Here is a 26,425-nt window from a genome sequence, read left to right on the forward strand (position 1 = left end):
AGGGTAATTCACGTAATCTTGGTAATAAGCACAGAGGGTCCAGGTTTAGCCAACTTAGCCATGATCTTCTCTTTCAGGTCAACTGCTCTCACATTCAACATACCAGTTGTTTATGGGGCTTGCCAGCTGATCTTGAAGGGTGGAGATAATTATATCTCACTCCTGATTTTAAATCCTGGCTCCACCTTGCCATAGCATTTGTGTTCTACTTCTTCCTTCTCCAGCTGTGATAGCAGTTACTTGCGTATCACTGAGCTACTAGTTGTTTTGATGTTAGTCTAGGTGGGTTTCCATTTGTATCCTCTTCATGTAACCTTCTGGATTAGATGAAGCTTTCACTGAAGTTAAATGTATAGTAGGATTCCAGCAGTTCACTATTCTGATTTGTTGTTCCAGTGAAACCTCTGAGACATACCGATTAGAGGTGTGTCTCAGAGGTTTACTGGAACAACAAATCAAAATCACGAATTTTTCATCACTAGTTGCAGCAAATCTCACGTTGTTTTATTCTGTGCTAAAATGATGACATGGTAATGTAATCAGACTAACACCTTCAATTTTATTTTTTATCCTGCCCAACTCAGGTATATTGAACAACAGAATACCCCCATCTCTAAGTGGAAACAGTACTGCTTCCCAAGATCAACATGCTAGCTACAGGAGTTTGGCCTCTGCTGCTTTTCTCACTTCTTTTGTGTTTCTTTCATTGTGAACATTTACTTGCTTTTTCACTGAAAAACTGCACAATTATCTATACAGAAAAATCTAATGTGTTAGTCACTTGCACAGAGCGTTACCTCACTGCTATTCCAGATGACATTCCCAAAAATGCAGTATTGCTAAATCTCAAGTCAAACTACATTTCAAATATTACCAGGATGAATTTGGAAGGTTTATTCAAGCTTGAAGTTCTAAATTTGGAAAAAAATTGGATTTCACAAATTGATGGTGAAGCTTTTGCAGACTTGGTAGAGTTAAAGGTTCTCATCTTGAGTATAAATAGGCTCGCAACACTGACAGAAAACATGTTTCAGGGTCTTTCCAAGTTAGAGACACTGTCTCTGGACTGGAACCAGATCTCATTTATCTCCCCTGTGGCCTGTCAGCCCCTGGTCAGCGTACACTCAGTAGATTTGAGCTATAACCTTCTGCATCAAATTTCAGATATTGATCACATTATTAGACTCCCAACTTTACAACATTTGTTTGTATGTTACAACAACTTTACTTCTTTTCAGTCAAATGACCTCCATGTAAATACCTCAAACCTACTCACCCTGTGTTTGGATTCAGTGAAGAAGTTCAGCATTACAAGAGACATTTTTCCTCATCTGCAGTCTCTGGACTTGCGAGGCTGGAACGGGGACATCGAGTGGGAATTGTCAAACAAGACTTTTTTAAAGAGCCTGACGAGACTGCAAATGAGTGAAACTTCTCTTAGCTTTGAAGTGTACAGAGCGATTCTGCAGACTGCTTACTCTCTTCAAGAGTTTCAGATGGATAACATGAAAAAGTGGATAGATGATGATTTCATAGACGTGGCCTGCAAAATTCCTTCTCTTAGAACTCTGAATGTAAGCAGTAGTGAGATTTACACCTTAAAGGAGCACATGCTACAGTCTTGTTCTCACCTAACTAACCTCAACTTATCATTTAACAATATAAAAAGCATGGCTGATAATGCACTCCAGTCAATGACACAGCTCAGGAGCCTGATATTACAAAATAATGAACTGTCCGAACTGCCAGTTGCCATCCAAGGACTCACCACATTGGAAGTCTATGACCTTAGCATCAATGACATCAGTGAACTTTACTGTCCTTACTTCTGGAATTTAACAAGCCTAACAATACTCGATCTGAGCCACAATCATATATCCTATATCTCTGAGTGTGTTTTTGAAAATTTAAACAATTTGAAAATCCTAAATCTTGAAAACAATAAGATTTCATCATTCGATTATTCTTTTAAATTTAAATTACAGACACTGGAGTGTTTGTATTTGAAAAACAATGAGCTTATAAATCTCTTTCAAGGAGTCTTCAGTAATCTGTCTTCCCTTCGTTATTTGAATTTAGATGTACGCATGTGTAACAATGTTGAGGAAGGAGGGTTAAAGGGACTCTATAACCTCCAGTTCCTTCTTATGCAAGGTGATATTTATTTTTATGAGCATTTCAGTGGGCTGCCAAACTTAAGCACTCTGATCTTAAATGTTGTCTCTAGCCTGCCACATAACAGCTCCAAACAAAGCGATAACCCTTTCTCAAATTTACCGAAACTGAAGAAGCTTCATATCAAGGTTCATAGAGGATATTACGATATTTCAAAAGATGTTCTCAGTGGTTTGACTTCTTTAGAGTACTTAATAACAGAGGCATATTTCATGGGATCTTTGCATCCAGACACATTTAAACACACACCGCAACTGAAACGTCTCACAATTACTTACAGCGAGCTTTCCGTTTTAACATCTGACGTGTTCTTGCCAATTCCAAACCTGATGATGCTCGACCTCTCCAACAATAAACTCAGGTCTTTGGATTTTCTAGCAGAGGCCAAACTGTCGGCACTCAGATGGCTCGATGTCAGCAACAATGAATTGTTCGTAATCAGTGAAACAGTTATCCAATCCCTTTTAACCATGAAATATCTGGATCTATCTGCTAACCTTTTAACATGTGAATGTTCTAATTACGGTCTTATCCAGTGGATTCAAGGCAGCAAACAGACACAGGTTGTTAATGCACATCAGTACACTTGCTCATTTCCTGTCAGCCAACGGGGAAAAAAATTCCTTGACTTTGGTTTTGACTCCTGTTGGATAGATGCTGCCTTGCTCTGCTTCCTTTTTAGCTCTAGTCTAGTTGTGCTTACTCTCCTCGCATCCTTCATCTATCACTTCCTGAGGTCACACCTCACCTATACCTACTACCTCTTCCTGGCCTTTCTCTATGATAATAAGAGGAGGAAGAAAGGTATTCCTCACAGCTACGATGCCTTTGTCTCCTACAATGTTCATGATGAAGCTTGGGTCTGTGGAGAGTTGCTTCCAGAGCTGGAGGGTCAACAGGGCTGGAAACTCTGTCTGCACCACAGAGACTTTGAACCAGGTATAGATGCTTTTCATTAGCCTCTGTTCTACTTTTAGCTCAATATTTAATGAAGCTAGCACACAAACTCTGTGTCTTCTTTCCTATAAATACAATTGTTTCTTTTTGTTCCGCTTTTCAGTGGTACCGAAAAAGATCAAGTTTTAACACCACAGTATCTTTTTTTTCTCTTTGACAGCACTGCAAAAATATAAACAGCGTCTACAGTGTCAAAACAAAAATAGCAATGACATGTGACTCACAAACTGCAGTTTGAATGCTAGATCTAAAAGACTGACCATTTAGAGAAACGCTACAAACTGATCTTTAAACCTCAAAAAGTAGTATATAGATGTGCTACTCAGCTGACAAAGCATCCTACATCTGGGAAAATGAAAGGTTTACTCTAGAAGAACTTTTTTTTTTTTTGCTGAAACCATGAACAAGCCCCTAGAAGGCCATGTGTACCCAAAGCTTTAATTAAATTGAAAACATCTAAGTTTCTTCCATATTTAAAATCTATAAACATGAAATTACTTTCATTGATTTTGTTTACTGCATTGAAAAGAGAAAAGCACCAAAGATGTATTTTGCACTTACAGGCCTGTAAGAAAATCTTCACTAAATTAGATTTCGGCAAACGTAAAAGTTGAATATTGTAGAATCTTTTAGCAGCTGCCATTAGTAAATTGGGCACTTTTAGACAGACTTTAAAAATGTTTAGCCAGAGACAATCATCCATCTCCACTGTTCTCCATTGAGCTTGTCAACTGTTCCAATCCAACACAAATATATGTAGCTGCCCAATTAACAAAGTATAGACTTAAGAATTTCACAAAAGAAAATTATAGATTCTCATTAGCTGGAATTTGATTCAGCATCAGTGTACGTGTCAGGGTTTCTGGGTCGTTGACCCAGTATTTTCAGTTCATGTTCACTGTTTATCCTCTGTACGTTCCACTTCCTGTTTTGTCTTACGTTACTCTGTGTGCATTATGTTCTAGTTCTTATTCCATGCATCGTTAGTTCAATTGTGTTCAGCTGCTCACTCACCTGTCACCTGTCAGTCATTGTTCAGCCAGTGTATTTAAGTCCTCAGTTCTCTCCTGGTCGGCGTCGCATCATTGATGTTGTCACTGCTGTCTATGCCCCATGTTTGCCTTCCAAGTTCAGATCAGTCAGCCGTTCAGTCAGTTATTCAGTCAGTCAGCCATCTCCTGTTTTCGTCATTCGTCCCTCACAATAAACACCCTGAATCTTCACCGTGAGTCCTGCGTTTGAGTCCTTTTCTCCACATCCACTCAGCAACCCCTGACAGTACGCCTCAGTGACTTAAAAAATAGTTTTTTGCTTACTCACCATTGCTAAAAAAAAAAAAAAAAAAAAAGTACAACCAAAGTTGGAGTGAATGGAATTTAAGCCCCACTATTCTCAGAAGTGAGAATACCTTTGAAATCTTTTAACTTGTACAAAGCTAAATTTTATGTAACTTGTGTCATTTTAGAACACAATGCTGACATGTTTGATGTGTCAGATTTTTGTTTTTACAGGTAAGCCCATCGTCGAAAACATTACAGAGGCTATCTATTGTAGCAGAAAGACTATCTGTGTGATCAGCCAGCATTACCTGCAAAGTGAGTGGTGCTCCAAAGAAATCCAGATGGCCAGGTATGGTTACCAACTCTTTGTTCTTACATGTAATGATGTCACCAGTTTCTACATTGATTAATCTGTGTGTGGTGTCTTTAGCTTCCGTCTCTTCAATGAGCACAAGGATGTGATGATCATGGTGTTTCTGGAGGACATACCAGCCAAGCAGCTGTCTCCATACTTCCAAATTAGGAGTCTGGTGAAGAAGCGTAGCTACCTGAGTTGGCCACAGGCTGTTCAGCACACTGGAGTCTTCTGGCAGAAAATACAACAAGCTCTCAAGAGAGAAGAAAACCCTGCTGAGCACAGGTGCCTCCTCACTGGCTACCAGAGAGTCATCCAGTGAGATTTAACCCAGGTGGAAAAATCACAGATTGTATATATATATTGTGTATATTTAAACAGAGCGGTCACGCTAATGCAGGAGTGGCTAAAATGCATTACTTCTAATGCCCAGCAGGGGGAAACTCCTCTGGCTTCAATAAGGTTGCTTGTCGAAGTGTATGGGTAAACATGGTAGCTTCTGGATCAGAGAGGTGAAGCTTCTGCAGAAGTGGATAAACTTGCAGTACTTCTAATGCCCAGCAGGGCTCCTGTGGTTTCAATAAGGTTGCTTGTAGGTGTCTAGTGGCAAACAGCCCTATGGTGCCTTGACCTGTGACCTCAGCAACACTTTGTTGTCTGGTGGACTTTCCTGGAGTGTATGGACTCAGTCAAAAGTGTCAAGTCTTATTTCATGTTGTCTGTTTTATAAATGTAGAACTCAATGTAACAAGAACTATATGTGCATTTTTATTAACACATGTACACAATTGTAACATATTAACGTGTTTGTTGTGCTCATCCTGTCAGGAGTAAATATACTAAATGACATTTCTTGCCATAAAAGTGTGAATAAACTTTTTTCATAGTTGATGTGCTTAGAAATGAAATGCTATTATAATCTGATATAACAAAATAATAATGAGACTGATGAAGAGGAGCACTTACTTGAACTGGCTACAGGCTGTTCAACACACTGGTGAACAGCCTTCTGCTAGAAGACTAAATGTATTTTCTAGTTTATCATCTCATATTATTTGTATTTACAGATATGATTAATTGTGTGTTACAAAAAATATAACATGTATGGTTTCTTGTTACTTGTACTAAACTGTCACACGGTCACACGGATGTATCCTTGCTGTCCTAATGCTTAGGTAGCACACTGCTGGTTTCCTTGATACGTCACCTGACTATCACACTACCTGAGGGCTGGAGTGACAGTCAGCAGCAGCAGTGTTTCGGTAGCTCATGCTTTTTTGTTGTTTTTTATTGATGCTCTGATGATGTGGAATGGTATGAGTTTTTGTACTATATCATTTTACTGGCATGTGGAAAGTGTGTTTAAAATAAAGGTAATTCAGTGGTTTGTCTCTTTACAGAAGTTTCAGAGTTTTGAAATAGGTTCAAGGTTCCATTATCCTCATGAAAATTAAGATAAATAATAAACAATAAAATAAACTGCCTGTCACCAACATAAAACAACTATAGTGCAGCATATTGAAACATTTAAACTGGAGCAGCATTTTAGAATTATAGCAGCACAGTGACAGCATTTAAAAAAACACACAAAAAACAGATTAGTGTGCTTAAATACAAAGAATAGTAGCATAGTAGAAGCATAGTAAATAAAATAAAACCGAACAAAAACAGTGCAGCGCATCAGAACAACTGAGTTATCAGTGAGCAATGGAGTTGATCAGTCTTACGGCCTTAGAGCCTCCTGCCTGTGTGGTGGGAGGGTATCAGTTTATGATACTGACCGCAGTGCACTGTGTGAATGCAGAAGTCTTGGGTGCAAACTGTACAGCTTCCTCATGAAGTGCTTCATTAAACATTGATCTGAAGTGACTCAAATGAATTTGACAAAGTGAAACTTAATAATGGTAATAAGGTCACAGGCCTCACTTTTGCCATCGAACAGCTTGTCAGTCGATTCTTATCAACTGTGAACCCCTGAAAATGGAAAACTGTATATTAAAATGTCTCTAATTTCTAAACACTTAATGCAATACTTTAGTCAAACTTTGAATCAAAGGTGAAAGACTGCACTGTAATTACATCTTGATTGTTTGATTTTAATTCCCCTGTCGTCTGGAAATGCAGTTTCTCTAATAAAGGATAGAATAGAATAGAATAGAATAGAGTAGAATAGAATAGAATAGAATAGAATAGAATAGAATAGAATAGAATAGCGCTTTTATTGTACATGTACAACTAAATTATGGAATTATGGGTGCTCCACGACAACTGTGTAGGAATAAAATATAAATAGACAGCAGGAATAAATAACAAACAGGAGAAATGTAGATATAATCAAGAGAAAGACACATTGGAGAACAAAGTGTTTGGAAGTAGTACAAGTTATTGAGTTATGGGGGTTAGTCACACAGATTGGTGAGGTGAGTGGGCAGGGGTAGCATTGGGGGGGGGGGGGGGGTGTAAGGGGTGTAAGGGGTCACCTGTGACAGCACTGTTTTTCCTGAGATAGGAGTATCTGCGGATTTTTTTGGGCAATGTTGATTACACTTTGTGTGGCCTTCCTGTTCTCCTCGTGGCCCCTGTGTACCAACCCAGGCAGTAGAAGAGCAAGCTGTTGGGTCTGTGCTTTCAGCAGGCCCGCTAGTTCAGAGCAGGGCTGGACTGGGACAAAAAATTGGCCTGGGCATTTTGACTGGTGACCGGCCCTTTGAGCGAGTACTTGGTGACTGTGGAAAGGAAAAACCCAATTTTAATAGAAATAAGCCTCCAGCAGAACCAGGCTGAAGAAGGAACAGTCATCTTCTGTGAACAGCTGGGGGTTTGAACACCCCATTATGAACATTGTATCATTTGTCTTATACTAAATTCAAGTAATGGAGGGAAGACAGAACCCTGAATGCCTGATTTCACAGACGTCATCTCCCAAATTCCTCCTCTAGTAGTTTTTGATGTAATATTTGCGAAAACTGGCGCTCTAAATGACATCCTGCTAAAGTCTTGGTCTAATCTCACTGAGCTCAGTTACTTGGTCCCAGTTGCTCTCTTTGACCTCAACTCTTAGACCTGAGCTTCAACATTTTCAGCGAACTAACATACTGAAAATCAATTACATTTTCAAAATCTGAACAATTTGACAGTTTTGAAAACAAAATCTAAGTTTATTTGTTGGTAAAACCTTAAATTTATAAAACCTGCAAAAAACAAAGCTTTTAAAAGGATTCAGGCATTTTTTTTTCACCTTTGTGACTCACATGCTGCCATTTTCTGTGGCTAGACAAGCTTAATAATGGCATCATCCTTGTCAAATGGGGATAGATACATACCATTGTCTTGGACACCCCTGGGTGAGGAAACTTTTGTGCAGTAATGTACATGACATTTCACACAGGATATACAGAAACATGAAGTATTATTAGTGAGTGTTCTTAAAGACCACAAAGTAGAAACAGGAAGCAAGCAACCCACTTGTGCACACAAGCCTTAAGATATTCACTTAAGATGTGAGGGCAGGGAGGATGGCTGCAGAGCACAACTTGTATGGACTTCAAAAATGCTAAAATGATTAAATCAATTAAAAGATCTCTTTGAAAAATCCCTTTCAATAAATAAAATTGGACAACGGTCGAGGCTCATCTAAAATACTGGGGAAAAAACCATGAAAAAACAAAAGGAAAAACGAAGACAAGCATGCAAGCTGCAGAAAGTAATTTTTTTTTCATTGTGGTGTCTTACTTCATGGACCAGTCATACTTGGGTTTGAGTAGACAGACTGCAGAAGTAGCAGCATCTGTGGGAGTGAACCATCCAACTTCCTCTTCCTTGTACAAGTGATTCACTCTGAATTTACTCCATTATATTTTGTCGGTTTGACCTCAATGGTTACAGCTTGGTTTTTTCTTTTGTTCTGTTATCAAGCTGGTGACAGAAACAACTTTTTTTTGGAATAGGTAAGTTTCTTTTATCTTGTTTAATGAAAAACCACTGACCTTGCATATATATATATATATATATATATATATATATATATATATATATATATATATATATATATGGTCAGTTTTAATGCAAATAACATTTACTTTGCAAAAACAATTTAAACTGGACTTTTTTTTATTAGACATGGAACAACTTAACTCTAAAAATGGTATATTAAAAACAAATTAGCCATAGTCTGATTTTATTTATATTATATTACTGAATTACTGCAATTCTAATGAAAAAAGAAAATTCAAAATTATCCTCAGGTGGAGTTAATTTAAGTGTAAACTGTTGGACTGTGTTGGTACATTTACACGTCATATGACACAAACAACAGTAAATAACTATAGGTTAAGCAGTATGCAGGTTTGTATTGTGTTATCTATGGTTTGTGGGTATGGTAGTTGCAATTCTGTATTTTTCAGAGTTTGGGTATCTACTTCCATGTACTTTACACTACATGTTTTCTGAGAATCCATAGCATGAAATAACTTTAGGCTGATGAGTGACTAGAAAGTAGAGGTTAAGCAGTATTAAAGCAGGCAAGTTATTTCATTTTGAACAGCAACTGCTCTAGGTTACCAAGCAAGCAAGCAAAAAGTGTTACATACAAGGAAACCTTTATGTAGCACCTCATCTCTGCTGCTTCATATTTGTTCCCTAAAATGGGGCCATCTGCTTGGCCTAGCTCTGCTAGTTCACTAATGTCAAGAAAAGAGTTTTTGGGGGTTCTTTTAATCAAAATAGGGTGTTTTTTTTTGGGGGGGGGGGGGGGGGGGTGTTAAAAAAAAGAAACTGACTGTATATTAAAGTGACACTAACGTAGGTATGTACCTTTTTCATTAAGTCCATGCCATCACCTATGGATATCTGTAAATCTAACCCTTTGCCATGACTGTAAATACACTGGCTAAGCATCATTTTTAAATGTGAACAGTGAAGCTTCAAATGGATGACTGTGGACGTCTCATATACGGCCCCTGGGCCACACCCAGCTCCTGACACAATTATATCTGGCCTTTGAGATAAATTCATGTGTCATGTGTTGTTAATGGCTCGTTGGTATGTGAGATTTGAAACTTCAGCCCTGCTAAAAATCCATGCAGACAGGGGAGAGAATTTTTTTTTATGGGCACACCATGCAGCCAATCACATGCAAAGACAGACTGGGGTCATGCCAATATGTGGAAGAAGGAAGGGGGGTAGACATTCTGAAGACACCGAGTGTAGTGGCACAGGCCAGGTAGACAGAGAGAAGGGGAATGCATATGTGTTGGGAAAAAGTGAAGAAATGTAAAAACGTAAAGTGAGCATCATCTGGCTGCAATTCAGTGACATTGCAGACTTCAAAGCTGGGTGCAGAATTTATCCAATTAGGAGCTGGCTATTTTTATTTTCAGTCATTTTCCAATGTGAAGAACAAAAGGTTTCAAACTTGTCCAGGCCTTAAATCTCATTTGTTCCCCCTAGTAGTAGTAAATGTATACAAAGGCTTTTATGAAAACACTGAATAAAAAATTGCTTCCTTGAAAAAGACTAAATGTACAGATCATTATTGAATATTACATAAAATAAACAATATAAAAACTATATACAAAGTGTCTTTGAATACCAGACGTCATGTTGTTGCTATCTGTGGTGTGAACGCTGAATGGTTAAGAGTAATTTCTTCTCCTGTCATTTTCAGATGTTATGAACAACTATTTTTTTTGCCCCTTCCAAGTTTGTCAGAAAACTGAAACTGAAGTAAACAACATTTCAACATGCTAGCTACAGGAAGTGTGTCTCTGCTACTCAGCTCATTTCTGTTCTGCTTCTGTTTCTATAACCCCTCACATGCTTTTTCACTGAAAAACTGCATAATTCCCTATCCTCAAGAGGAAAATAATACATCCATTTTATGCACAGACCATGACCTCACTGCTATTCCAGATGACATTCCCAGAAATGTAACATCACTGAATCTCTCCTCAAATAAGATTTCAAACATCACCTGCAAAGATTTAAGAGGTTTAGCTAAGCTCAAAATTTTAAACGCTGAAAGTAATGTGATTGTACACATTGATGATGGAGCTTTTGCAGACTTGGCAGAGTTAACGGTTCTAGTCTTGGCTAGAAATAACCTCTCAAAGGTGACAGAAAATATGTTTCGGGGTCTTTCACAATTAAAAGAATTATCTCTGAATAAAAACCTGATCTCATCCATCTCGCAGGCGGCCTTTCAGTCCCTGGTCAACATAATCTCAGTAGATCTGAGCTACAATTCTCTGTCTGAAATTGCAATTATTGCTCCAGTATTAACACTTCCACACTTACAAAATTTGTGCATTGGGGGAAATGATTTTACTTCTTTCCAGTCCTCCGACCTGCCTTTAAATAGCTCAAACATTAGGGAACTGGATATAATTTGGTGTAAACTCAGAAAATTCAGTATTACAAAAGACATGTTTCCTCATCTGCAGTTACTGGACTTCAGGAGATGTAATAGTAAGATTGAATGGAATGTAACAAACAAAACATTCTTGAGGAGCCTAACTTCCCTCTACTTGGATGGGAATAATGTTACTTTTGAGGCATACAGCAAGATGCTAAAGACTGCTGCCTCACTTAAACATCTTAAACTGTACTTCATGAAAATTCCGATAAAACGTGGTCTTATAGATATTGCCTGCCAGATTCCTTCTCTACACATTCTCGATATAGGGAGTAGCAAAATTACCCACGCAAATGATAACCTGCTGCGGTCTTGCTCCCAACTTACTGAGCTTAGTTTACCTTTTAATAAGATGGAAACAATGTCTGATCATGCACTCCAATCAATGACACAGCTCAAGCACCTGGACCTGCAGAAGAACGTTTTATCCAAAGTGCCGCTTGCTCTCCGGGGACTCTCCAAATTGGAAGTTCTGGACCTGAGCTTCAATGTCATCAGCGAACTCAACAGCTCTGACTTTAATCATCTGAGGGCACTCAGACACCTCAATCTAAACCACAATCGCATTTCCCGAATCACACCGCATATTTTTCAAAATCTGCCTAATTTGAAAGTCCTGAAAATAGAAACGAATGGAATTTTTTCTTTTGAGCATAGCTTCAAAGGAAATTTAGAAAAACTAAAATATTTGTATTTGAACAACAACACTTTGGCAGATTTACAGGAAGGAGACTTCAAAAAACTCCATTCCCTCGATCACTTGGAATTACAATCAGACGACAGTTGCATTGATCATTCGGGAATATTTGAAGAACTTAAAAGTCTCCAAACTCTTAAAGTGTCATGTAGGGGTTACGTAAAAGAGTATTTTAGGGGACTAACAAACTTAAATACTCTGGTCTTCCATATTACCAAAAATCAGAAAATACAACATCATGCACATCCTTTCTTATATTTAACCAAATTGAAGAAACTTATTATCTTTGATAAAAGGGAAACTCACGAGGATATTCCGTCAGACGTACTTAATGGTCTGACATCTTTAGAGTACTTATGGATGGAGAAATTTTTTATGGGGTCATTGCACCCCGACACATTTAAATACACCCCCCAGCTGAAGTCTCTGAAGATATCTAATAGTGAGATTTCAAATTTAACATCTGAAGTGTTCTGGCCTGTCCCAAACCTGACAATGCTCGACTTCTCTAACAACAAACTCAGATCTTTGGATTTCCTGGCTGATGCCAAACTGCAGGCACTCACCTGGCTGAAACTCAGCGACAATACATTGACACTAGTCAGTCAGAAAGTGATCGACTCGCTTCATGCTTTGACCTATCTGGATCTAGCTTCCAACCGCCTAACATGTGAATGCTCTAGCATTGATTTTAATGAGTGGATTCAAAACAGCAGCCAGACACAGATCGTTAATGCTCACCAGTACACTTGTGCATTTCCTGTGAGCCAACAGGGGAAAAAATTCCTGGACTTTGAAATCGACTCCTGTCGGATGCATGCTAATTTTCCCTGCTTCATTTCTAGCTTTTTTCTAGTTGTGCTTACTCTTCTTATATCCTTCATTCACCACTTCCTGAGGTGGCACCTCACCTATACCTACTACCTCTTCCTGGCCTTCCTCTATGATAATAAGAGGAGGAAGAAAGGTATTCCTCACAGCTACGATGCCTTTGTCTCCTACAATGTTCATGATGAAGCTTGGGTCTGTGGAGAGTTGCTTCCAGAGCTGGAGGGTCAACAGGGCTGGAAACTCTGTCTGCACCACAGAGACTTTGAACCAGGTATAGATGCTTTTCTGATGACTATGAAATGCTGGAAATGAGAAGCCGAAATGTTGATTCTGACTGTTTGAGTCAAAGTCCTGCTCGTTCTTCTGCATTGCTCACTTCCTCTTAATATCTTTGTCAGCAATTTAAACTTCTTTTTTTCAGACTTGGTTTGGACCCATTTCTGTTTTTCATTTCTATATTTGTTAAGTGTTACGTTTTTATACCAAATAATGTGAAATCAGCACGACAGCCAGTGCAGAATTTTCAAAACCAGCAGACACAAATTAATCAGGACCAAGAATTATTCTTTTAATTTCACAAAGAATTCACCTGCCATTTCTATTGTGCATTTTTAAAACAGGTAAGCCCATTGTAGAAAACATCACAGATGCCATCTATAACAGCAGGAAGACTATCTGTGTGATCAGCCAGCATTACCTGCAGAGTGAGTGGTGCTCCAGAGAAATCCAGATGGCCAGGTATTGTCAACATCTTTGTCCTTGCACCCGATGATGTCACTATGCTCCTATGCTTATTCAACTGTCTGTTCTGTTCTGTGTGTGGTGTCTTTAGCTACCGTCTGTTTGATGAACATAAGGATGTGTTGATCATGGTGTTTCTGGAGGACATACCAGCCAAGCAGCTGTCTCCATACTACCAAATTAGGAGTCTGGTGAAGAAGCGTAGCTACCTGAGTTGGCCACAGGCTGTTCAGCACACTGGAGTCTTCTGGCAGAAAATACAACAAGCTCTCAAGAGAGAAGAAAACCCTGCTGAGCACAGGTGCCTCCTCACTGGCTACCAGAGAGTCATCCAGTGAGATTTAACCCAGGTGGAAAAATCATAGATTGTATATATCAATCAATCAATCAAGTCAAAATGCAGTGAAATTGGACCCCTTCCGACCATAGATACATAGCACAAACATCACATTGGAAGACAGGTTGGAGAGAGGTAGAATGGTAAGAACAACAATGGAAAAATAACATCAGGGACAAAAGGAGGAAAAACAAACTCTACTCAAACTGAGCTACTAACTGGTAGAGCAGTTTGAGGACAGTAAAAAAACACCTCAGCGCAGAAAAGCACATGAATCTTCACATCTTATACCGTGTAAGAAGGATGCGACATGCAATGGGGGGAAGCCATCGCCAGCTTATTGCAAACAAACTGCATTCCAGTTTCACTTCAATTTCAATGGTTCTAAAAGGGAAAACAGCCCTGTGCTGCCTTGACCTGTGACCTCAGTGAACACTTTCTGGTCTGGTGGACTTTCCTGGAGTGAATGTGCTATTTACTTTTTCTTTTTCTTTTTTTGCCATTAAAGTATAAATAAAACTTTTTTTCATCATTGATATGCTGGAAAGAAATGCTATGATAATATGTGTTATAACATAGCAACATGGTAAAGCTGTAATAAAGGCAAAACAATGTTTTTACATGACAGTAGTTACATGTTTTATTTACTACATCATTTTCAGTGTTTCCATTAACAGCACCAAAAATGTTTTTTTTTAAAAAATCATAACCATAAATTCATAATGGTGTTGTTCTTTTCCCCCCTATAATTTATTGTGATAGGTTTAAGCACAGTAGGAAATCCAAATGTTCTAGCCTAACTGCCCAGTAGCGACCATATTTTAGGTAAATTTTATTCTAATTCAAGTTACTTTCAAATCTGGGACTCTATGTCCCAGATTTGAAAGTAACTTGATAGACACCCACCTTTGACAATTAGTAGGTGTTGGGGATGATAGCCACGGTTTCAGGTCAAAGTATGTCACTTCTGTCACAGTTTACAGATAAATATTTTAAAAAGATAATAAAAAAGCTAACGTTTTATCAGACAGTAGCCAACGGTTTTGAAACAACTCTTGAGAAAATCTGTTCCCTCTTTAATTCTCCACAAAGAAGTCTTACCTGTGTTCTCAAACTTGATAGGCCAGTACAACTCAAACAAACAAAAAAGCTACCGAAAGGATTGTCTTTGCGTACAGATCCTGCGTATTCGTGTGTGTGTTAGTTTGTCACCTAAAAATTAAATACTAACAAAACAGGTTTTTGTGTGGGGCCTGCTGACAGCAGTCTCCAGCTACATCAGCGGTTCTCAGATGATGTGCTGAGGCCTTGGATTTTTTTTTTTTATATTTAACACAACATTTATAATCAAGTATATATTCATACTTTCCAGACACTCCTTTGCCAACACTGAATTTAACAAAAGAAAATGAAAAAAAAGTCTGAGAGTTTTTGGTTTGTAAGTCTGAAAACAATCACAAAGGGTCTGATTGTGTGAATAAAAAAAAGTATGTTTATTATTTCAAACAGATACTTTTAAGTGCAACAGTGTAATTCATATACTCATATAAAAGGAAAGGAACGGCCAACTTTACTTCAGACTGAAGCCATAGTCGCACAGAAAAACAAGGCTGGGCTCGTGATGCATATTCTTTAATCGGTGATAAAATTGTGTTTTCAGTCACTAACTCTGCTCATATTCGTCCAAAAACACTGCACATACAATATTGGAACACATCGTAATTGTCTAAATGCCTCAGCTCAGAGAAGTCCGAATCCAGATTACTCATCCTGACTTGTCATTTCTGTTTCCATGAATTGACCGGTTGGATAGAGATTAGACCATTGTCCAGAAGAAGGGTGAATTGTTGGTCCAATACATCCATTAATAGACACTTTCAACTGTGGAATTAAAAGTAATGGACATGGTCGTTGTTTGTGCACTGCAACTTGGAAACAAAGCCAGAGATTTCTTGCTCCCCTCACCTGTGACTCTCTACTCATATTGGGCTTCAACGATTCTGGAAATCTGTTTTCTTAAGCTGTAGTTGTAAAGATGCAACCTTGGCTCTGACACGACTGGAGAAAAATGAGCTCACAGAAACAGGAAGGATTTGGAATTACGTTCATTCTATGATGAATGGGTGGATGACTGGATATGTAAAGCGCTTTGGGGTCCTTAGGGACTAGTAAAGCGCTATATAAATACAGACCATTTACCAGGCCATATTAGTCCAGCACTCCCAAACAATCCCAGTTTCTCATGGGAAAATTATTTTCCCACCTCTACTCTAATGGTGTATAAACTAGTGGTAAATTAATCGATTGTAAACGTAATTGTAAAAAAAAAAAACCCAAATCTTCAAACTTCTAAAGTTCTGAAAGGTTCACTGAGCTTTAAGTCATTTACCAGGCAATACATGTATGTCATTTGTCGCCTTCTTTAATAGCAGGTAAAATGTCATCAGTACCTTTTTTTACTCGCACAATGTGATGCTTAATGGGGCACATGTGGGCACTTGTGTGTGTAGGTGGCGGAAACCATGGCCACATTCGTGCGGAGATGAATTTGCTGAAGCCAGAAGAAAAATGAGGAGGTAAAAACTGAAAGTACAACACCATCTACTGGCTAACATGAAGCAAATAATAAAAGGAGTGCTGGCTTTTTATCTATGTAAAGGCTTAATTTCAGGACAGTTGTGCTGCCTTGATGTCATACAATCATTGGTGCTTTTTTGCCATTTTAACTTATTTAAAATGAGAAAAAAAAGTTTTGTTTCCTTTGCATCCTTTCATACTGAGTAAGACACTTAACATCAAGTAGTGAATTAGTAAAGGTGAACACAAGTTATAGTAAAATGCTATCCAATGACATCCAAAATTCTTAATGTTTACCTTGAATAGATTTAAATTATTTTCTTCTTGCAGAGGTTTCCTTACAGAGCAGCAATAAGGAATGCCTGATTCTGTATTACCTGAAGACCAGTGGAAACCAACCAGCTGCCATGCTGAGTCTTGAGGAAAGCTGTGACTAGAGTTTCTTTGTAGTTCTGTACGGTTTCTGTTGGGTCTGTGTTTCCACAAACCCCACTAATTCTAGAGACTTATTCATCATGAAGAAAACAAGACAGTCGATCGATCGATTATTTGCGCAAGGGAGGCCTCGTCTGTGTCCACCACGAAAATGACCCCCAGATCTGACCTCCTCCTGCTGCCTTTTAATGAGAGACAGTTCACACAAAACACGTCAGAACAAAGCCACGCCCCCTTGGTTCTAAGACAAAGCATTTTATGTATATGTGTGAAGTTCTGTAAGAATGTGTGTGTGTGTGTGTGTGTGTGTGTGTGTGTGTGTGTGTGTGTGTGTCAGTCAGACCTCCTGCTGACCAAAGGGTCGTAAACCCAGGAAGCTTACGTCAAAAGAAACAGATCTTTCAGATAGGATGTATCTACAATAAAACCTCCCCCAGCACAGAGAGGTTGGAGAGGTGGTCAGGATCAAAGGAATGGCTTTGATCCTACTGCTTGAACTAAGACTGTACAAATTTAAGAAACACAATGGCAACATTCAGCAATTAGACTTAACAGTTTCTGTTCTACTTCCAGTCTTAAAATTGAACTACCAAAAACAAGTCAAACCACCCCCTTGTAGTTTCATGTACAACAGAAACCAAATAAAGTCTGTGGTTCTTGTTCATTAACTTTGTTTGAAAAGCATAAAAATGAGCTTCCATTTATTTTCATCTGAAACAAAACAAAATTATAGCAAAAAAGTAATGCTTAATGTAAAAAAAAAAAATCTAACGACAATAATTACAAATAATAATAAAAATAGTTAACTGGATTATGTGTTTTGTAAACAATACTATTCACTTGAAAAGCAGGAAACAAACCAAACCAGTAAAATGAAGGAAAATAAAAATTATATGGTACTAACTCTTTGTATTAGAGATACTAATGTTGGCTATTGTCCTTGTTCAGACTTGAAAACCACCAACGGGCCATCTAAATAATAACACCTTATTGCATGCATTAAACCAACTATAACATCTGGATGCACAGATCAACATTAGAAGGTGAGGGGTTTAGTCTGTTTGGCGAATGCATGGTTTGGTTTGGGTTTTGTTTAGTATATAACTGAAACAAAAACCTGGGGCAATTCTGTCCTGAAAAAATAAAAAGAAGGTTAGGGACTTGGAACAAAAAGTCACAAAATCTAAAAGAGCAGATAACAAAAAAGGCAAAAACAGAAGCAGGAAACATGGAAAGACACAAAACAGAAGTGAGGTAAAGTTGAAGAAGAAGGAGAAGACTTTTGTAAAGAAGCCAAACAAATGCAACGCGAGAAGGGGGGGGGGAAAACAAAAAAAACAAAAACTGGGCAACCAATCAAACCACAGCGTACAAGAAAAATACCTAAACAAAAGAGCCAATCGGACGTCATTACTGGCAGTGACACAACAGTCCCCCCTTTGACTTTTTGAAAAACTCCTTTTCCCCCCGTCAGTCTTCTAAAGGATCTCAACTTCCCCGTGTTATACGTATAATTACTGCCAATCACAAGGTTTGTATCGTGGAATCACAGCCTCCTAATCTCATTTATGATTGGTAGTCTTCACCATTTCGCATCAATGTGCAACATTCTCATAGTTAGATGATTACTTCTAAATTAAACCTTTGTGATCACAAAAAGCAAGTTTATTGAGATTACTTTGTTTCTTTTGTATTCTCAAATAATTACATGAAGCTGATTACAAAAATTTATTATTAATTAAAACATAGGTCCAAAATGAGAGTTGCAATTTTCTGTCCATGTCTTCAACAGCAGGAAATGTCAAAGCTCCAGAAGTTTTCGGGTTTTGTTCCCTGTCTGATGATGAATCAAGTCATCATTTTTAATTAGGAAATAATCTTTATTAAAGCATTCATATTAAATTTAATGTGAGCAAGAAAACTTAATTTTCCCAAATATTTCTTAATTTGAAATAATGTATTAATGGGAAATGAAAGGTGGGCATCATTTAAAATACTTTTTGACTCTAGTGATAATGCAAAATAAAAAAAATGTAAAGCACTGCATGCACAGTTATTATTTTTATTTTTTATCTATTAATCTAAAAAAAACATTTTCCTTCCTATGAAAAGGCCGCGCCGCTGTCGAGAGCATGCCAAAGTAACCTGTGGTGATATTACCCGAATTTTATAAAAAAAAGTTGGCCGATCTGACGTCGAAACAGGGGATCAGAAGTACATGATGATGCCAAAAGACAAAGTCTGTTTTTCTTCTCAACACCTAAAAGCAGAAATCCTGCTTTTATTTATTTATTTAATAAAAGTTCAGTTTTCTGTGACCTAAAATGCCATTTACATAAAATGAATAGATATTTCTCTAAACATTTGGGTACATGACGGGAGGGCCTTTAAGAGGCTATTAATATGGTGCTGCCAGAAATTCTGCTGCTGCTCTTCCATCCTTAAAAATCTAAATTTTGGATGTTTTAAAACAGATCATGGTGCTTTAAAGTTATTTCATTACAACTAACACCCATAAAAGATATTAAAAAACAAAAACAAACCAACCTATACTGTATCTATTGAAAATGAAAAGCTCCAGTGGACCACGTTCATTCTGTACCATCTTGAGTCTTTCCCCACAGCCCCTTATGAAGCCTGAGGTCTATCCTCCATTATATGTTCTGTGGGCAAACATTACGCCACAGCAGCATCAGTCTCTACTAGAAAAAGAAAAGAAGCTGATTCAAAGTAGGCTCGAGTTCAGCTCACTTCCACTGTATGGCAGCAGTCACACAGGAAGAGGACGAAAGTGCAAATATCGATACGCAGTTCAAGCTTATAACACAAAGCAACTTTAATTAAAACATCACTCACTGAAAACAGGCCAGGAGGACAAGGCATACAAATCAATCGTCTTCATGTGTTATCAGCCCTCGACCGTTCTAGATTCAGTCAGCCAGTGTTAACAGGATACTTGGTGACTGGTGGATCTTAGTGTGGACTAATTCTCAGGTTTGAAGCTGAACCATGAAGACACAGGAAAGGTGAAGTCTTGGAAGCAAAGTCGGAGAATTTCACAACATAAATTCGGTTTCATTGAGAATCTGAGAGAAAAAGAAGCCACTGGGAGGACTGAAGACCGCAACACACAACCACTGTGTCTTTGATTGCTGCAAATTTGTACCAGCTTGAATGTTCAAATATCAGTCTGCTCATCAGAAAACTCCAAATTACATTTGCTTTTAATTAGTTTTAAAGTACAAGTAAACAGTAAACACACCACTTAAATTTAGCCTTGTTAGGAGAATATTTTATTTTTTCATTGCACAACATTTATATTTATTATGTCTTCTTATTTGAGCATTGGAAGTTCTCATAAGATCCAGTTTGCCTGGTGGACCAGTATAGCGCTGGTTTTCCAGTCTGCCCTTTGGTCTCATTTCTCTCATTTTTCATCAGGTTACAGCAAAGAGGAGAAAAAAACAAAACCCAAAAACCTTTTACAGAGAAGCATAATAACAACAGTTTAGGCTCATAGCATCAAGGTCCTTTGCAAACTGTGTGTATGTACAATTATACAAATAATCATTAATAATCGGTCAATGCTCAATCACATTGAGAATCATCCAGGCAACAGGTAGACTCGGGAGAGTGGGAAGGAAATCAGTCTTTTTTACAAAAATAAATGTCTCCTCTGGTATCAAAATAGACGACAATCTTTCATCTTTCTCATTTTCGGGAACCTTGTGGTGCCACCGACACCACAATGCGACCGCAGCCCTACACAGTCTGCGTACCAATTTGACAAACTGACAGTGATGCCACGTGGCAAAGTGGACTTGTGTTATATACTTTATTTACATGTTCGGCTTCGAGCTGACGAACACATCCTGATGAAACGCGTTTCCACAAATCTGTCTCTAAAGCTCTAAAAGGATTTCTCTATCCCAGGTACTTTAATTCACAGGAGGTGGTGATAATTTCTTGATCTGTGGAAGTAGTAATAGCATCTAACCTCTACTGTGTGGTGTGTTGACTGCAGATTTGAAAGCGCTTCTTAGGTTTCCTAAGGTTCAGAGAGAGGATCCCTGACTAGCAAGTAAAGGACCCAATCCTTGATTGTCAGGGTTAAAGGTAAATGTGTCTTTAAAAAAAAAAAAAAAGGCAGCATGAGGCCATGGTAACAGACACGTGTGGTCAGGCAGACGGACAGACGGCTGGACAGTCAAACAAAACAAGGCAACGCTATGGACAGGGTTCCTACGTGGCATTTGGATGTATGACTGCCACAGAGAGTTTGCTTAGCTAAGGTTAAGGTGACGGAAGAAGGACAAGGGAAGTGTTTCCACTGTGTACCTTAAAGGGTGGGCAGACTTTGATATCTTGTTCCTAATTAAAATCAGTTCTACATTAATTGCACAAATGATCAGTGCAAAAATTGCAACAAAACGTAGGAATCTCCAACATCCGAGTTCGTCAGAGGCCACAAACCACAACAGACCGGCCCCGTGCTGTGTTCCACCTGAAGCTGAAAATCTCAAGTTCACACCTCAGTTAGACCACCTCAGGGAAGTCGGAGATTGCAAATCCACTGTTTGTGGCCAAATAACTCTACCTTGCTAGGGAACAAAATAAGCCTGTCATTCAGACGACTACAGCGCGGTCAACTCTAAGCTTGGATCCCAACTCGAACATCTGATGTTTAAGTAACATAGCACAGCAACTGCAAGCGTTGGAGTTTTTAAACTTCCCTCTCGTGCACTTTGGTGATAGAAATTTTCCAAATGGCGTATGTGGAAAAAAACTGGCACTGACTATGGACTCGACAGCCATCTTTATTGCACTTTTATTTTGTGATTATGGGTTTGAAGAAGAAATCTCAAAACTGTCACATTTTCATCCCATTTTCTGAAATTGTTTTCAGCTTCTAAGGTCTGACTGGATCCCTCTTAATTAATTTATTGCAATTTTCTGCATAACTCGTATCAAGAAAATGGAATTTGACATGTGAACAAAAATACAGTCTGAACTAAACTGACTCCTCTTCATTCTTTCTGTCCACTTTATCAGAACAGACCAGAGCTGACATGTGCACACATTGATTGTTTTGCTGAGAATAAAAGTTGCATGTGTAGGCCATGCAGATGGTTCAAACGGTTATCTCGGGTTAACACAACAAAGGATCGACAGAAATGTTTCTGCTCAGCATTGGAAGCGTTTTAAATATTTCGAAAGATGATTGATACATTATGACGGGATGTCTATCGACCCGATTACCCAAGGTGCAGGATTTATTGCCTCCATATGCACTTCTTGTACAGAAAGGCCAGACCATATCAATCCTCTAATTTTCTGTGGAGCCCTGTAATCTACAAACAAATAAAAAAAAAAAATGGGAAAAAGTGGTTTAAATGTCATCGCTCTTGCAGACAAACATAGGAACCCTGTTTGGAAACCCAACTGTGGACAGAAAGCAACCAAACTAAATACTGTCAGAGTATTGTTAAGATAACAAAGCCTAGAATAACACAGACAGGGAAAAAGAGGGGGGGGGATTAAAAGGAAACAATACTGTGTGTAATTGCTGTTCAAACTGCAGTCAAACTGTGGTAGTAATTATTTCAGGACAAAGCTACCTCTTTACATAAACTACAGACTAAAGAAAACCACTGCTCAGAGTAGCTTGTGTCCTTTCAAAGTAAATGTCCACCTTTGCAAAATGTAAATCATCCACCACAGATACTCACACACACATCAGGGAACAGGCTCTGCCTGGCCTTTTGGCAGGCAAATTAAAATAAGCTTATTTAACAGAGTTTTCCAATAATGCGAACCTGGAGAGGAAGCGAGCAGTCCATCATGATTGGTTTTTGCTGTTGTGCTTCCCTATTTGGGAAAACCAGGTAAAAGAGAATATTCCAGGAGATCCAGAGAAAAGTTACAGAACAAAAGCTTAATCTATATTCACGGACTGCATACAGAAATACAGCCTACTGCTTCTTGGAAGTCCTCAAAGTCAGGAGACAAAAAAAAAGTCTTGAAATGAAGGACTCGATCTATACTGCAGAAGCTTGTCAGGGTCAATGAAAGGTTTGTAAGGATAACAAGATGCGAGTCTGACTGAGGCAGAACTGGATTTAACCAAGACATCTGTAGACTGAGTTGCACTGGAGAAAAATCCTGGTTAACTCGAGAACCAAGGAAAGGACTGAGGTGAACACACTGGAAAAGACCCACTTAGTTTCAATACGTCTGGTCCAGACAAGTTGGTTTGGCGAAATCTTGTATCACATATCCATGTAGAAGAGCCAAGAAGAACCCTGGTGCTGGATCTGGGTTTTAGCATCCACTTGGAACCAGAGAAAACCAGAACCAGATCCCAGGCCTAGCTCAGGTTTTGCTCAGTCGAATGCGGTCAGGTTTGGTTCAGATATTTTTTTCTTTTTCATCATTTTGTTTTTGTTTTTTTAAATATAACAGTCAGGTCTGTTATTTATCTAATCTGAACCTGATTAGAGCCTGGTTTGGGCCGATTCTGGTTAGGTTCTGCTGTGCTGCTCTCAGGACTTGTCCACCAACTGAGGTTGCTCCAAGGACACTTCCTCGTCTGACAGACCCGTTTCCACAGCGATGACAAATGATGCCACTGAGGCGCTGCTCGCCATTGGCTGAAGCTCACCTGAAAGAGAGAAAAAGAGGGCTATTCCTGAGTTTCTGGAGACGTAACTTTTGTTTTTAATTCAGATTACAGAGAGGGTTCGCTCTTTTCAGTTTCACGGTTGTCTGAAAGTCTTGTGTGAAACTCCTTCCAATAATAACGATAAATAAGTTCAATTCAAACTTGGCCAGGTGAAGCCAGCTGTTCTAGTCTACAATAACAATGCAAAGACATTTGAGAGCAATCTAATCTCGGTTTTGCTAAACAGAACCTAGAATTAAGACTGTGTTAATGTCTGTGGCTCAGGACTTCAGGCAGGTCATCTAATTGGCAGGTTGGTGGTTTGAGCCCTGCTCCAGTCTGGATGCTAAAGTATCCTTGGGCAAGACACTGAAAACCAAGTTGCCTCTGATGTGTTCATTGGAGTATGAATGTTAGAAAGCACTTAGAAGTAGAAAAAACTGCTTACATAACTGTATGTGTGAGTAGGTGAGTGTTGTGTATAGACTGCTTTGAGTGCTCAAGTAGAGCAGAATAGTGCTATATAAGAACCAGTCGAAAGAATGTTAGAAAGGATGACATTAAAGTAGAGCTGGGCGATATGAGATTTTTTCATATCACGATATGTTTTTTTCATTTCAGGCGATAACGATATCTATCACGATATAAGCCAAATAACTATATTTGTAAGATTTAAATGTGCCATTGCTCACAAGTAAAATGTGAAATAATCAGCAGCTTGTTTTTATTTAAATATTTATTTCCCATAATAAGTTCAACAGGGTAGATGTACTTAAGGAACATGAGACTTTTTCAGATAAATAAAGGCAAATATTGCAAACTACACAAAAGGCAGCCGCTAAAGCGTTTAAGTTTCAAAATAGAACAAACGAAACAGACTAAATTGTCAATTCCACTTAGATACAAAATATTAATTCTAAAAATAAATCTTAGTTTGTTTTACAGAAGAACAGACAAAACTGACTAACTTTTGTCAATATCAAATAAACTGAGAACTAAAAGGAAATTCTCAATCTCTCCTTGTTGTATAGCTGAGCTTTTCAAACAGTTTTAACAGTTACTTTACAGTTACTTCACCCTGGAAGAGCACGAGGTGAGGCGCATGCTGCAGGCTGTTAACCCGAGGAAGGCGGCGGGTCCTGATGGTGTGCCAGGTCGAATATTGAGGGATTGTGCAGGACAGCTGGCTGGGATCTTCACCAGGATTTTCAACAAATCCCTCGCACAGGCGACTGTCCCACTCTGCCTGAAGTCCTCCACCATAGTCCCCTTGCCTAAGAAGCCCCACATCACCGGCCTGAATGACTACAGACCGGTGGCACTCACCCCAGTGGTAATGAAATGCTTTGAGAAGCTGGTCCGCAGACACATCACAGCAGCCCTGCCCCGCAGCCTGGATCCACACCAGTTTGCCTACAGAGCAAACCGATCCACGGAAGACGCTGTAGCCACAGCACTCCATGCTGCATTAACTCACCTGGAAGAGCATGGTAGCTATGTGCGGATGCTCTTCGTGGATTACTGCTCAGCTTTTAACACCATCCTTCCACACAAACTGGTGGCCAAGCTACAAGACCTGGGGCTTCCATACAGCACCTGCATGTGGATCAACAGCTTCCTCTCGGGCCGTAGACAGAGAGTCAGAGTTGGCCATCACACATCCTCAGCCCTGAGTCTCAGCACTGGCTCACCCCAGGGCTGTGTGCTCAGTCCACTGCTCTACTCTCTCTACACACACGACTGCACTCCTCGCCACCACAGCAACATCTTTGTGAAATTTGCAGATGACACCACAGTGGTGGGGCTCATTTCCAAGGGAGACGAGTCTACGTACAGAGACGAGGTGGAGCAGCTGACGTCATGGTGTAAGGCCAATAACCTCCTCCTCAACACTTCAAAAACCAAAGAACTCATAATAGACTTCAGAAGGAAAAAGGCAGAGATCCAACCACTATTCATAAATGGGGACTGTGTAGAAAGGGTGGCAAGCTTCCGCTTCCTGGGAGTCAATATAGAGGAGAACCTTTCCTGGAGTGTGAACACCTCCGAGCTGCTGAAAAAGGCCCAACAGAGACTGTACTTCCTGAGAATTCTCAGGAGGAATAACATCACACAGAAACTGCTGGTGTCCTTCTACAGAGCCACCATTGAGAGTGTTCTAACTTACTGCATATGCATCTGGTACACTAGCTGCACAGGGGCTCAGAGGAAAGCACTCCAAGGGATCATTAACACCGCCCAAAAGATCACTGGCTGCCCTCTCCCCACACTGGAAGTTCTACACAACGCCCACTGTTTTAAAAAGGCCCAAAACATCATAAAAGACACCTCACATCCTGGCCACTCCCTGTTCGAACTGTTGCCCTCAGGCAGACGGTACAGGGCAATCAGAGCAAGGACTAATAGACTCAAACACAGCTGTTATCCAACTGCAATAACACATCTGAATACTACAAAAAAATGTCCATCACGCCACTCTTGTGTTAATCTATGCACGGTCTGAAGCATGTGTGTGGGAATGTATGTGAATGTTTTACTGTTATATCTTATTAGTATTTTAAGTATTCTATCTATTTTATTTATTGAATTTTATTGTTTTATTTACATTTTGATATTGCTAGGGATGATGCAATGATCGGGGACCATTCTTAATTTCGTTGTTCTCATGACAATGACAATAAAGTTTCTGATTCTGATTCTTTAGTCTGACAAAAGCCGAATGACGAATCAGCGCTTCCAGTCAGACTGAGGCTACGTCCACACGTACACGGGTATTTTTGAAAACGGAGATTTTCCGTTTTCGTTTTAAAAAATAATCCCGTCCACACATAAAGGCAGAAATGAAGGAAAACGCTGCTATGAACATGCCAAAGCAGCAGGTGGCGCTAGATTCCTAACCGTGCCTAAATGTTGGCCAATCAGAAGTCTAGAAGCCTCGGTGGGAAAAAGTAAACAAAGCTGGGGCAT

At 39.1% G+C, this 26,425-nt stretch overlaps 3 protein-coding genes across 4 annotated transcripts in view; 2 read left to right on the forward strand and 1 right to left on the reverse strand.

Annotated features, from left to right (window-relative positions):
* Positions 1-647: 647 nt before the first annotated feature.
* LOC146579261 (toll-like receptor 13) lies at positions 648-6,202 on the forward strand. Of its 2 annotated transcripts, none has more exons than XM_085262879.1 (3): positions 648-3,114; positions 4,644-4,761; positions 4,843-6,202. In XM_085262879.1, the coding sequence occupies exons 1-3, from the start codon at positions 648-650 to the stop codon at positions 5,087-5,089; spliced, it is 2,832 nt and encodes a 943-aa protein (XP_085119005.1). In that variant the 3' UTR covers positions 5,090-6,202. The 2 variants fall into 2 exon arrangements, with proteins under 2 accessions (XP_085119005.1, XP_085119014.1); XM_085262888.1 differs by lacking the exon at positions 648-3,114 and adding an exon at positions 4,231-4,357.
* A 2,371-nt stretch (positions 6,203-8,573) lies between these two features.
* Positions 8,574-14,410, forward strand: LOC146579262 (uncharacterized). Its single transcript, XM_085262867.1, has 4 exons — positions 8,574-8,714; positions 10,433-12,978; positions 13,328-13,445; positions 13,540-14,410. The coding sequence occupies exons 2-4, from the start codon at positions 10,509-10,511 to the stop codon at positions 13,784-13,786; spliced, it is 2,835 nt and encodes a 944-aa protein (XP_085118993.1). The 5' UTR covers positions 8,574-8,714; positions 10,433-10,508; the 3' UTR covers positions 13,787-14,410.
* A 5,198-nt stretch (positions 14,411-19,608) lies between these two features.
* Positions 19,609-26,425, reverse strand: part of rnf150b (ring finger protein 150b) — a 30,645-nt gene continuing 23,828 nt past the window's right edge. Inside the window, exon 6 of the mRNA XM_085262919.1 lies at positions 19,609-23,458. Coding sequence (XP_085119045.1) covers positions 23,340-23,458 — 119 coding nt within the window. The 3' untranslated portion in view covers positions 19,609-23,339. The remainder of the gene's footprint in view (positions 23,459-26,425) is intronic.

Source organism: Mchenga conophoros, linkage group LG3 (assembly GCF_057382185.1).
Source record: "Mchenga conophoros isolate Kocher_MC1m ecotype Shallow Benthic linkage group LG3, M_conophoros_male_GT1.1, whole genome shotgun sequence".
Classification (NCBI taxonomy): domain Eukaryota; kingdom Metazoa; phylum Chordata; class Actinopteri; order Cichliformes; family Cichlidae; genus Mchenga; species Mchenga conophoros.

Excerpts from the sequence above, each read along its gene's own strand:
- LOC146579261 (XM_085262879.1), top strand. The coding sequence starts at position 648 with ATGCTAGCTACAGGAGTTTGGCCTCTGCTGCTTTTCTCACTTCTTTTG. Across the intron at positions 3,115-4,643 it reads CCACAGAGACTTTGAACCAG|GTAAGCCCATCGTCGAAAAC; the intron begins GTATAGATGCTT and ends TTGTTTTTACAG. Across the intron at positions 4,762-4,842 it reads AAAGAAATCCAGATGGCCAG|CTTCCGTCTCTTCAATGAGC; the intron begins GTATGGTTACCA and ends TGGTGTCTTTAG.
- LOC146579262 (XM_085262867.1), top strand. The coding sequence starts at position 10,509 with ATGCTAGCTACAGGAAGTGTGTCTCTGCTACTCAGCTCATTTCTGTTC. Across the intron at positions 12,979-13,327 it reads CCACAGAGACTTTGAACCAG|GTAAGCCCATTGTAGAAAAC; the intron begins GTATAGATGCTT and ends TTTTTAAAACAG. Across the intron at positions 13,446-13,539 it reads AGAGAAATCCAGATGGCCAG|CTACCGTCTGTTTGATGAAC; the intron begins GTATTGTCAACA and ends TGGTGTCTTTAG.